General features: G+C 42.7%; 1 protein-coding gene across 2 annotated transcripts in view; it reads right to left on the bottom strand.

The window, feature by feature from the left end:
* Positions 1-788: 788 nt before the first annotated feature.
* LOC120412894 (retinoblastoma-like protein 2) overlaps positions 789-12243 on the bottom strand; it is a 61923-nt gene continuing 50468 nt past the window's right edge. Inside the window, exons 3-9 of one of the 2 annotated variants that reach the window (XM_052710508.1) lie at positions 9622-9761; positions 8248-9553; positions 8000-8183; positions 7729-7926; positions 6864-7495; positions 6630-6803; positions 789-1990 (exon numbers count right to left, since the gene is read on the bottom strand). In XM_052710508.1, coding sequence (XP_052566468.1) covers positions 1832-1990; positions 6630-6803; positions 6864-7495; positions 7729-7926; positions 8000-8183; positions 8248-9553; positions 9622-9761 — 2793 coding nt within the window. In that variant the 3' untranslated portion in view covers positions 789-1831. The remainder of the gene's footprint in view (positions 1991-6629; positions 6804-6863; positions 7496-7728; positions 7927-7999; positions 8184-8247; positions 9554-9621; positions 9762-12243) is intronic. The other variant, XM_052710509.1, reaches the window with a different exon arrangement.

Raw genomic sequence — 12243 nt, 5'->3', positions numbered from 1 at the left:
AATTGCACCAATATATTTGTCGGTGTTTCATCATTTTGTAAGAAAGCCTCTAGACGGGCTTCGATCTAAAAACTCGCCAAAAATCAAATTGAGTTCATCTCATGTAGAGACAAACAAACACTGAAAGTTTTATCCAAATCGGAACACCTTGATACGACCTGTTTCACATTGGTGAAAAACTCGCTCTTAACTATTAGTTGTAAGAATCTCCAGAACTCTGCTTTGTGAAACTAGTTAAACATAATGTATAACGATGAGTAAATACAACAAATATATTAAAATGGTTTCGATGTAAGATAACAAAAACAATTTACTAAACGAAAATTAATGCTGGGATGAGTCAACTTTTTTCCGTTTTCCGCCATGCTACAAGATAAGTTACTTTGAGATGTTCTTTGGCTCCTACCAATTAAAAAAAATCAACTCGACCTATTTCCCGCTTCCGGATGTCTCGCAATGTTTTGCTAGTAATGTACAATGTAACGGAAAAGACTTCAAGAATAAGAAAAAAGCCGAAAAAATTTCATCTGATAAACGCATTTACGGTCGACAAACAAACCCATAATGCACACACCCCCAGCAGGGCATCCCCTCACGCAGGTAGTTGACTAATTGCTGTTATCGTTTTAGGCTTCCTAAGTCAAGTCTCGCCGTCCGGCAGGCAGGCAGCCACCTAACAATTGCCATAACGGAGACGATCAGCTAATTGATGTCGTTGTCACGTTGTCGGTGGATGGAATCCTTCCGGAATGTTATCGAGTATCATAAAACGGAGGCAGACACGGGAGTTTTGGATCGAATCGATTTATTAGGGCTTTATACGGGGAAGAAGAAAATATAATCGAAAATATATATATTGTGTATCTTATAGTTGGGTAGCGTAAAATATGTTGGTACACGAGCTAATCCTCTCTCCTTCAATTAATCACATTGTTAATAAAATTAAAGCAACAGAATAATAATATTAAGCACGATCGCGTCGTTAAACAAGCTAGTTTTCGTCATCGACTCTACTCAAACTCCACAAAATCGATCTTTTTGCGTTGCGTTCCGCACCAGCTGTTGGAAAAACTATTGTGAGAGAATAATTTTGATAAAGGGTGTGTTTTGCATTTGCGTGAAATTTGCGACTTAAAGCACTTAAATCACAAAATTCGCGTTAGAATTACACCGGAATTTAGTAAAGTGGGAAAAGTGTGTTGGTTCGGCTAGAATATTTTCGTTACGCGCAGAAGGAACGTAGAAATGGATTGCAAACGAGTCGTCCGATAAATATAACATTTCGACTAACAAAATTCGATCTCATGTTCGTTAAATAAATAAATAGAGCTAAACGTTATTAAATATAACAGACCCGATTTTGAGATCAATTACGTGTTGGTATTGTTTTTTTTTCTGTTTGATGATAAACTCCCAGCTGATACGGACGGCGAACGCGGGTGGGTTGGGTTGGGACTCACACAACGAGATCACAAGACGATATTGTGAATGATTGGTTGAGCGACGAAACAAAAAAAACGCAAAAAAATCCTGTATTGTCGAATAAAATGGTCAAAGTTCAGCACGATTGAGCTTTGTGTGTATTCTTGTTTTGTTTACAAACGAGTTAAATTTACAATTAAACGCGCTAAAAGTTAAAGGGGATTGTACAATTCATAATGTTGTATCGTTAAGATGTTGTTTCTGTTTGTCTCCATAATATTATAACGATCGCGATCGTGATTCGACTTATCTACTAACAAAGGAAAGGGTGGAGTGGGGTGGGATAAGGAAGAAGATAAAAAAACCAAAACAATTATTTAGAATTATCAGCGGTGGCGGCAGCCACCCACTATTGCTGACGGTCCGAGATGAGCCGGTCCAGTTTTGTGTTCTTTCGCCTCGGTTTGATCAAACCGACCGGGGGTTCGTACGACTCCGGGTCGTTCAGGCTGCGCTTGCAGCCGGTAATACTCGCGTTCTTGACGATGCGGTTGATGACGTCCAGGTCCTGGAGCGGGGAAAAGGAATTTGGAAATGAAAATTTTAAATCTCACACTTTTTAGAAGAATCTTGGAATTTTGCAAATTTAATGATTCGTTTAGGCTTTTTGTTGATTGTTATGTAGGACGTTGATAAATTATTAGAACACTGATGAAGTCTGCAAGTAGTAGACGAAATACGTATCTGTCAAGATATTAAAAATATATAGCGGAATTAAAAGGAACAACTCGTCTCTTTGTATTCAATTTTTTTTTTTCAATTAGTTTTTATTAGTAAATAATCAATTCACAATTTCGTAATTCTTATAACCTAATAGAGTTTTGGAGTACCTCTCAACTATGATTTGTACTATAGTTCATTTTGATGTAATTGGATATTCTAACAATGGATTTGCCAACAGAAGGAAAAATTATTTTAAAAAAACCTTCTAAATTTGCTAAGGAAAAGGATAGAGATAGAAAAGCTTAAAACTAGATCACAGTTTGTTTTGTCTTTTGACGTCGAAAAACTTCGCTGCACAAGGCAGCTTATCCGTTGTAGATATACTTCATCATAAGCTCACTCAGAGCTTGGAATTGTTCTGCCTTGTTCCGGCAGGCACGAAAGCGCGTGAGCATCTCTCCAGCAAGAGCGAAAAACTCGGGAAGCGTGAAGAGATCATCTCCGGTAACGTCTGCTTGTCCCGGTGAAGTACCGCTCCCAGAAGCGGCTACTCTAGCGTACGAACCTCCCCAACCGGGAGGGAACGCTGGGTTGGTCGGTGGAACCGCTCCGCCGCCAGCTGCTGCAGCGTTCGTGCTCGAAGTCTTTGGAGGTTGGCGGGACGCTGGCGCTTTCTTCTTCTTGTCCTGCTCCTCGAGGTACTTTTTCCGCGCGGCACAGCCACGGAAATTCGCCGTGTGGTTTCCCCCACAGTTCGCACACTTGACGCGCGCTTTGTGCTGCTGGGCGTTTTCCCCCAGCTGGTCTTTCCGCGGAAGATTGCACCTTTCGGTGAAGTGGCGGAAGATTACAGTTTCTTGAACCGTGTCCGAATTTTTGACAGCGGTGGCATTGCGCTGCGTCGGTCGGATTCTTCGTGTAGAATCGCCACGTCACGAAGAAGCCGTCCAGTGCTTTGATCTGCCGTAGGTCCTGGATTTTGACCGACCCACGATCGAAGTACAGGAGGTACAATGTGTACGTACCTGTCACCGTTGTCGATTTCGAGAGCACCTTAACCTCTCGAGGCTTAACCTTGACGCCCGACAGGTGTTCTTCCAGGTCGGAGATCGGGCGGTCCGGATATCCCTGAAGGACGATCTTCACTGGGACCTTCTCTGCTGGGTCAAATGTGAAGAATTTGAAGTTTCGCAACTTCAACTTCTTCACTACCAAGTCGAAATTCTGTTTTTTATGCGTAATCACTTGCACCGAAGTTTTACTAATTTTAAGACAATATTGGAGTCCCTCAAGCAACTCGTCAACATCGTCCGCCAACGTATCCAAAACAAAAATTGGAGGTGGTCGTCGTTCCTTCGGAGAGTTACACTTTTTCTGCTTTCCTTGCTTGCGCGCAAGTTCATCATCGTCATCGTCGTCGCCAGCACTGCTGCTGTCACTGGCGGTGTTGTTTTCTTCTCCACTCAGCATCTCAAATTCGTTGCTGGTGGGAACGTTGGAAGTGGTTGTTGTCGTAGTGCTGGTGGACTGCTGCTGCTGGCCGGAAGTGCTTCCGGATGCCCGGGTCGATTGTCTCGTCCGTACTGGGGACTCACGTGGACGGTATGACACGTGTAAAAACGATGGATCGGTGACGTCACCGGGCACGCTCCCGTGCGCGATGGCGGTCGATGCGGCGTTGGTATGTTTACCTTTCTGCACTCTGCCGGTAGATGAACTTCGCGGGTTTTTCGAGGCCGCACTCGAACTGCCACGGCCACGGCCGGCCCTTGGCATGCTGGAGCAGCAAACTCGCGGGTAAACACTGTTAATTACGGCGAAAAAATCGAAAAGTTTGAGGAGCTCCGAACAGTTGACTGTTGCTGGCTGGTGTTGCCAGTCCCGATGTCTCTTTGTATTCACAGTAATGCATTCTGCTAAAACGCTCAACCAAACCACAATTATTAGATCTTCAGTTTCCACAAGGTTTTTACCAAAATTAATTATCCAATGAATTATAGGCAATCAAACGTCATAATTACGCCCCACTAGAGGGCGCTGAAACTTGGGGTGATGTTTTCATTATAACCTACAGCGCGTAAGTTGGTTTGCAATTTAAAATTGTTTTATTTCATCATAAAATCAACATTAATAGCAAATTATACCATTTTCAGGTAAGAAATAAATAGCTTAATTGATATAAACGAAAATATTTTTGTGATGGCCGATTTAACCTGTTCATTATCTGATTCAAAATAAGGGAATGTTTTAATCAACCAAAACCTAACTAATCAATTGAGAATGTAGATTATTCAAGTGAACAAATATTTTTTAAAGTCACTTCTACCATAAAGGCAAAGCTCTGCTTGAAAAATGGTAATTGGAATGATTTTCAAAATTTGAAATCTAACCTCATTCTCGCGTTTTCAATCCGGATCTCAGAATTTTCAATGAAAAAGGCAACTTAGCAAAAAAATCAAAAAGTCAATCGATAGAACTTTTTATTTCTTACCACCTGTTAACTTTATTTTATTCCAAAAGATCAATTTTCTTTTAAAAAACATTAAAATAGTTTTCACTCGCCTTTGCACTTATCGCGCAAAAACGTAAACGTAACCTTGCACTAAAGTTCTCCTACTCGGATGTAGGTGGCGAATCGAGTTTTTAGCTTTGGTTTTGGGGGCCTATCCTGTAACCGCTAAATTTCAACACAATATTAATACATCCTAGGTCGCCTGGAAATTTGTATAAAGTTTATATACACAAAACAAAATGTCAATATGACATGGTGGAGAAAAAATCCGTGCCTTGTTTCACTCTTCATATGAAAGCAGTTTCAATCTGATCGTGCTATCTTGACACACCCTGCAATCGATGGCTAATATTGTAGTTAAAAATAAAACTAAAGTAAAATACATATTTTTTAAGTTGGATACAAATTTTGCAACAAAGTTTAATCAATTATTCCAGATATTGGGGAAGTGATTTTAAATGACTGTTTAGTAGCCCATTTTGAGGTAATGTCGAGGAATTTTAGGTGCTCACATTTTAAATAATAGATTATGATGTTAGGAACCATATTTTCTTAGACATGAAAAAATAATAAAATACTTTCTGTCACCCCTCTTTGATTTACTGAAAAAAGTCACTTTTTTAAACAATTTTTTTTAAATCGCTTGGAATCAATACAACTGTGTGTGTTATCTTCAAACGATAGGTTTTTGTCCATAGATATTAAGCTGAACTATAAATATTGGACCAACATTTTAGTTTTTGGACATTTGGCATTTTTTAAAAGCTTTTTTCAGAAATGCTTCTTTAATTTAGGGTAGCCTATTTTTCCCAGTTAAATCACGGAAATTTTACGGCGAACATTTTTCTTTCTGAGAAAATGCAATTTTGATCCTCCAGTGCCGAGATATTTCAGTTTCAAATTTATGTAACAACCATCAAAAAATGCTTCAGAATGTTCAGTTTTCTCTATTTATTAATAAATCCTTAGTTCCTTGGTCAAAATAATTAGATCCGTATTTTATTGTTTGGCCATTAGGGTGACCTACGCCGTGTTAGGGTGGTCCGAAAAATGGCCGTTTTCGTCGATTTTCACAACCGATTTTATGTGTCTAGGATGCAAATGAAAGGTGATAAGTTTGGCTTTTAAGGAAAAATAGTTTGAGGACCAAAAAATCAAGCCAAACATTTGAAAAAGTAATATGTGAAAATTTAAAATGCCGTTTTGATGGTGAGCCTATGTCTTTAAATATTTTCAACGGATTCCTCGGAAAATTTTACCTAAATATAAAAAATTAGCGAGGTTTATTAACAGAATTCGGAGATATGATTTTTTGACAGTAAAATCTGGGTTTTTCGACGCGCAAAAACGACAAAATAACAAAAACGGCAAAAAATCAGCTTTTTTACTAAAATTGCGATAACTCCAAAATTTCAGCGATGACCTACATATGTTTAGGTACCAAAAGTTGCGTATTTTAATTACGAAAATTTTCAAAAGTCATAGCTCCGATTCCCGTTAATGAACCTTTCCCAATTTTTTATATGTTACGTAAAATTTTCCGAGAAATCCGTTTTCAGACATATGACTTTTTCAAATGTTTGGCTAAATTTTTTGGTCCTCAAACTATTTTTCCTTTGAAAGCCAAACTTATTCCCTTTCATTTGCGTTATAGACACCTAAAATCGGTTAAAATGGAGCGAAGTTATGATTTTTTGAAAAAAAAGGTTTTTGTGAAAATCGACGAAAATGTCCATTTTTCGGACCACCCTAACACGGCGTAGGTCACCCTAATGGCCAAACCAAAAAAATACCGGTCTAATTATTTGGCCAAGGAACCCACACATGATTTTAGTTAGGCCTTCCTGCCACTTGTCAACATCGTCTGCCAACACAAGCATTGGAGAATTTTGTTGTTTGTTGAATTTACTTGAACAAATTTGATCAAAACTTTTTTTTTTTTGTTGAAAAATGTTGTAACAAGCTCACTCACCTTCGCCGGGCTCCGATCGATGAGATACGTGACCGAGTTGGGCGACTCCTTCAGGTCGGCGCACTTGCGGTCCATCGGCGTGATGTACAGCGAGATGCGGCCGTCGATCTGCTTCGGCGACTGCATCACGCTCCGGCTGGGCGTCTTCGGCGGCGGCGACAGCATCAACGAGCGCTGCCGAATGGAGTTTAGTATTAGGTTCGGTTGAGGCTTTCAGCTGTAGAGGGAACTCACCTTGTCCCCGTTGCCAAACGGGATGGCAAATTCCTGCATCAGCGGGACGTACACCTTGTTGTAGAACATGATGATGTCGCCCCGTTCCTCCGAGCCGTGCTGCATCGACACTCCGGCCAGATCGGTCGGAGCGATCCCCCGGGTTACGGTGACTTCGTCACGCTGAGTCTCGCCATTTTGCTGCTGTTGCTGGTCTGCCGGAGTGGTGCGCGCGATGAAAACGCTCCGGTACACGTGGCTGTTCGATTGTGGCTGGATGCGGTAGAACTTCATGATGTCGGTGAACGTGTTCGGCAGCTTGGTGACCTTGACAAACACGTATATCGCACACATCAGCATCTGGTCCAGGTGCCGATCGCGCATCAACTCCCGCGTGCAGTGCACAATCGAGTGCTCGAAAATGGTCCAGATCTGTTTCTGCTTGTCATCGCTGGTCAGTCCGAGGTTGTTGCACAGATCCTTCATCCGGACGGCGGCCACCCCATAGAATTTTCTGAAAAACAGGTTCAACGAACTCGCTCCGGGGCGCTGCTTCGAGAGAGATCCGTTCGGCACGGGCAGCTTCAGCGGAGAGTTGAAGCCCAGCGTCGACAGGAACGGCTGGTTCAGGTTGGCACGTGGTCCAACCGGTTCTGCAAGAGGTCATACAATTGTTAGAACTCTTCAAAAACACAATTGAAAGCAAAATGTATAAAGCAGCGATATTAATTGCGATTCTACTCTAGAATGAGGTTGGTTTAAAAGTGCTGAAAAAATGCAGTTCAGATGCGTTCTGGGATTAGTAGAGATTAGTGAAGCGAACGATGCGAGCCCCCAGGCCACGATGATGGATGATGAAAGTGGAAACATCAGCGACTTCACGAACCTTTCGGTGGGTCTTTCTTATCGGTTTCAGCCTCACAGCTGCTTGTGGTTGGCTTTTGATCGTCCGCGGAAGTGGACGCTTTCGGCTCATCGTCGTCCAGCTTGAACAGACGCTTTTTGGCCGAGTCCGGGTTGGACACCTTTCGGCCCTCCGCGGAGACAACCGCGGCGACCGCAGCGGATGTCGACGGGGTCGCCTCTGGCAACGCCGAGATTAAAGAATGTTCTGAATAAGGGCTAAAAATTAAAATGATCGTTACAAATCAACTCACCCAGCTTGGCTTGGCCGTTCGCCTTGGTGACGCTGTCACCGGGCTTGTGCGGTGTGATTCCGGACAGGTCGGTCGAGGACTCGACGCCGTGGCTCGCCGTTACCTCGTACTTGATGTTGTCCATCACCGTCCACAGGGGGGACGAGCTCTGCCAGCTTAGCGACTCCAGACACTGCTCTTCGATCTGAAAGATTGGGATTTATTTTTTATAATTTTTTTTTTCAGCAGTCAACATTCAAAATACTCACAATCGTCAGGTGCTTGATGAGATCGCGCGACAGCAGATCGTTGTGGTACAGAATGACCATCTCGATGATCCGGTAAAAGATGAACGGCTGCATGTCGAACATCTTCAGAATCCAGGGGAAGTTCTGCTGCAGATTGTGCGCGTAGATGACGATCTCCGCGCAGCACACCAATAGCGTCTTGTTGAACATTTCCTCGCAGCAAACCTGCCGGATGACGTTTCCCCCGCGGCGCCGAATCTCCGCCCGGATGATGTTCTCCAGCAGCCGGTAGTACAGAGCCTCGATCATGTCGAACCGGGCGGTGGTGCTCTTCTGGTTCCAGTTCTGCTCGCGCATCTGTTTGCTGAACTTCTCCCGCTCGGCCGCGATCCGTCCCGTGACGATGGCGATCGGATCCTGGGCACAGGACTTGAGCAGCTCGCGCAGCGACCCGTGCGGTTCTCCGTCGTAGCGCAGCTTCATGCGCAACTTGTTGACCGAGGCATTTGCGGTGGAAATGGGGGTGAATTTATTATTGCACTCATCTTTGCTGATCCGGCTCCGACCGCTCAGCGGCGTTTGCTGGCACAGCGGGATACGTTCCGGCGCATCCCGTTCCGATTTGATCCGGGGGTTCTCCACGATCTTCTGACCGAGCGCGATTCGCTCGTCAAACTCGCCACAGCTCAGGATGAACGTGTCGTAGCGACTGTTGAGCGACTTGAAGTTTTCATCGAAATTGGCGAGGGAAATGAGTCCGGTGAAGCTGTTGGCGTCCCCGCGGAGGACATTCGTCTGGAACAGGGTCTCGATGACGTCCTTCCAGATGGTGTTCTTCGTCACAAGCGCTTCGCTGCTGCAGTTGGCCTCGCTCAGTGCCTCGATGATGCAAAGCGGTTCCAGCGGGATCCGTCCTTCGGCGATAAAGTCCGCTGGCAGCCCCTCAAAGTCCGGATTGACAATGTCTCGGCGGCCGTCGGCGATCGCGTTCGAGTACACCAAATCCAAACAACAGAGCATCATGTTGCACGACGTGACCACGTCCGCGCTCTGCTCCGGGTACTCGTGCTTGGCGTAGATGAACAACGTCCAGCAAAACTCGTGCAGCCGGTTCGTGCTGCACGGCACCGGCTTGGACTTTTTGCTGCGCTTCTGCTCGTCCTGGTTCGGCGGCCGGAACACCAGCGTAAACAGCTCGCAGAACTTGCCGTAGATGACCATCGACACCTTGAAGCTGTGCTGCAGCGTGTTGATCGCGGTGCGGTTCTCCTCCGGCAGCGAGGCCATCTCCACCCATTGGCCGATTTTGGTGAAGAACTCGTGCAGGCTACAAAATAAAGAAAACCAAAAACGCTATCAACGTGCCCAAAAACCTTCCCACAAATAAAACCTTACTTGATTCCGCAAAGGCGCAGCAGCCGCGTCAGCGAGACGCAGTTGCCCTGCAGGACGGCGTTCCGGTTGCCGACGGTTGGCGTGACCGTTTGGCGGCACGTCACAAACACCGTGCAGCACAACCAGTGCAGCAGGTCACCCTAGCAGAGTTAAAAGAGAGAACAAAAAAAGCTTGCTTTAGTGTGGGTGTCTGCGCAGGATCGACGCAATTTAAAAGGACACAAAGTGCATCCTGGCTCGGGAGGAGGAGGACGACGGAGTTAAAGGGAAAAGGGCGCAAAAACAAATTCGCGCCAAAAAAAGTTTGCCCTCGAAGAGCGAACAGGCAGCCAGACGGCGACGGCACGGCAGCAGGTACAAAAAGGTGATCTTTCCTCTATAAAAGGATCAGATTGCAAACATCTGTTCGGAGGCTAGTGCAGCAGCGGCAGAAGCGGCATGTGTGAACGGCCAGGATCAGGCATGCGTGTGTGCTACGATTTTATGGAGGAATGTGTCTCAAGATTTTTTTTATTTTAGGTTTTGAAAACATCAAAGGGAAAGGTGCAAGCACGTAGTGATGTTGCTTTGAAGTCTTTAATTTGTGATCACGTAAATGCAAAAATGTTAAATGTTTAGAAATTGGAACATTTGCTCTACTCTGAAGCAATTTAAATAAAGAAATTCATTTTGGGACCATCCATAAACCACGTGGACACTTTGGTGGGGGGGGGGGGTATGGCGATTGTCCACGATCCTTACAAAAAAGTTTGTTTTTGTATGGACAATCGTCCACGAGGGAAGGGGGGGGGGGGTTAACAGAATCCCAAAAAAGTGTCCACGTGGTTTATGGATGGTCCCTTTACGAAAAAGTTATTTGAAAGAATCTGAGTTTTTTTCTAAAATTACAAATAAATGATTAAAACTTTCCGGGTGGCCACTATATTTCGATTTTTAATTTCCCGGTTCTTTTCCCGGTTTTCTCCCGAAACCAGAACAAATTTTCCGGAATGTTTTTAAACCAAATTTCAATGTTTTTCAGGCTAACGTTAGTATCAACATACTTTTTGAACGAATAAATTTGTTTCAAAGTTTGAATTCCTAAAGAAAGCTTTCGAATATCTTGAGAACAAATTAAGTAAGTTGTAAACGAAGCCGTTTTTATCTGTTTCCAATCCAAACCTCCGATTTCCTTAATGATTGGGATTTTTCATCATCATGCTCTACAGATTTTACAAACTCAAAATAAAAAAAAGTTTTTATTTTTTAGAATAACATAAATTATTATTAGAAAGCAGAAAATGGAATTTACAAGAAAAGATTTGCAAAAATACATTGATATCCACATTTATGTAAATGCTCGTTAAGTTTCTTTGATTTTGTGAATTCAAGAAGAAAGATTCTTCCTAGAATTTTCAATTCCTGTGAATTAATTATTATTTTTTGGCTTATATTATGAGAGTACTTTCTTTTTAAAAGTCTTTTCGTACCATTAGTCCAAACAAAAATTTATGCACTTTGGCAGCAGTGCACAGTGGTCCGAAACCGAAATCTAACGTGACAAAATTGATAGCGCCTACACGTTAAGATATAGAGCTTTGGTGTCTTCGGAACAAATGATCAGGGTCAATTGGGGCATCTTTTGGTATGGTGAACATTAGGGTGGTCCAAATTTTAGGGTGGTTCAGAATTTTTATTTTGACGGGATGACGAGCGCTTTGAAGTCTTGAGAAAAGTTGTAGGAAACACAATTCTGAGCAACTTTGCTGAAGAGCACAAAGCTCTATCTTCAAACTGGAAGTTTCTAGAGCCATTTTTGTAATTTAAGTTGAAGACTTAGTGTTTATGAAAAAATGAGTTTTTTTAATTTATCAACTCAAGCTTGTTTCGTAGCGAGTTGGTGTCTTCTAGACATTTGTAGAGCTTATCAAAACACATATTTATCTTCCAAGAAAGTGAAAATCGGACCTTTTAAACGAAAGTTATAGCCAAAATACGACAAAAAGACGCAATTTTGAAATCTGAATAACTCGAAAAGGTGGTGGAGTTTGACCTCGCTCTTAGAAGCATCTGAAAGTAAACATTTTATAGTACATTTGCTGAAAATATCGCTTGGTCTTTTTTGTTTAACTTATTTAATCTCAATTTGAAAATGAGCATTTTTAAATCGTTTTTTTGCCCATAACTTTTGATAGAATTGACCAAAATTCATTTTTCGTCGTATTTTGGCTATAACTTTCGTTTAAAAGGTCCGATTTTCGCTTTCTTGGAAGATAAATGTGTGTTTTAATAAGCTCTACAAATGTCTAGAAGACACCAACTCGCTACAACAAAAGCCTGAGTTGATAAATAAAAAAAAAAACTATTTTTTTCATAAACACTTCAACTTAAATTACAAAAATGGCTCTAGAAACTTCCAGTTTGAAGATAGAGCTTTGTGCTCTTCAGCAAAGTTGCTCAGAATTGTGTTTTCTACAACTTTTCTCAAGACTTCAAAGCGCTATCTCGTCATCCCGTCAAAATAAAAATTCTGAACCACCCTAAAATTTGGACCACCCTAATGTTCACCATACCAAAAGATGCCCCAATTGACCCTGATCATTTGTTCCGAAAACACCAAAGCTCTATATCTTAACGTGTGGC

This window comes from Culex pipiens, chromosome 3, assembly GCF_016801865.2.
Source record: "Culex pipiens pallens isolate TS chromosome 3, TS_CPP_V2, whole genome shotgun sequence".
Classification (NCBI taxonomy): Eukaryota; Metazoa; Arthropoda; class Insecta; order Diptera; family Culicidae; genus Culex; species Culex pipiens.
Note: the sequence above shows the minus strand (reverse complement) of the source record. Positions and strands in the feature narration are given on the sequence as shown.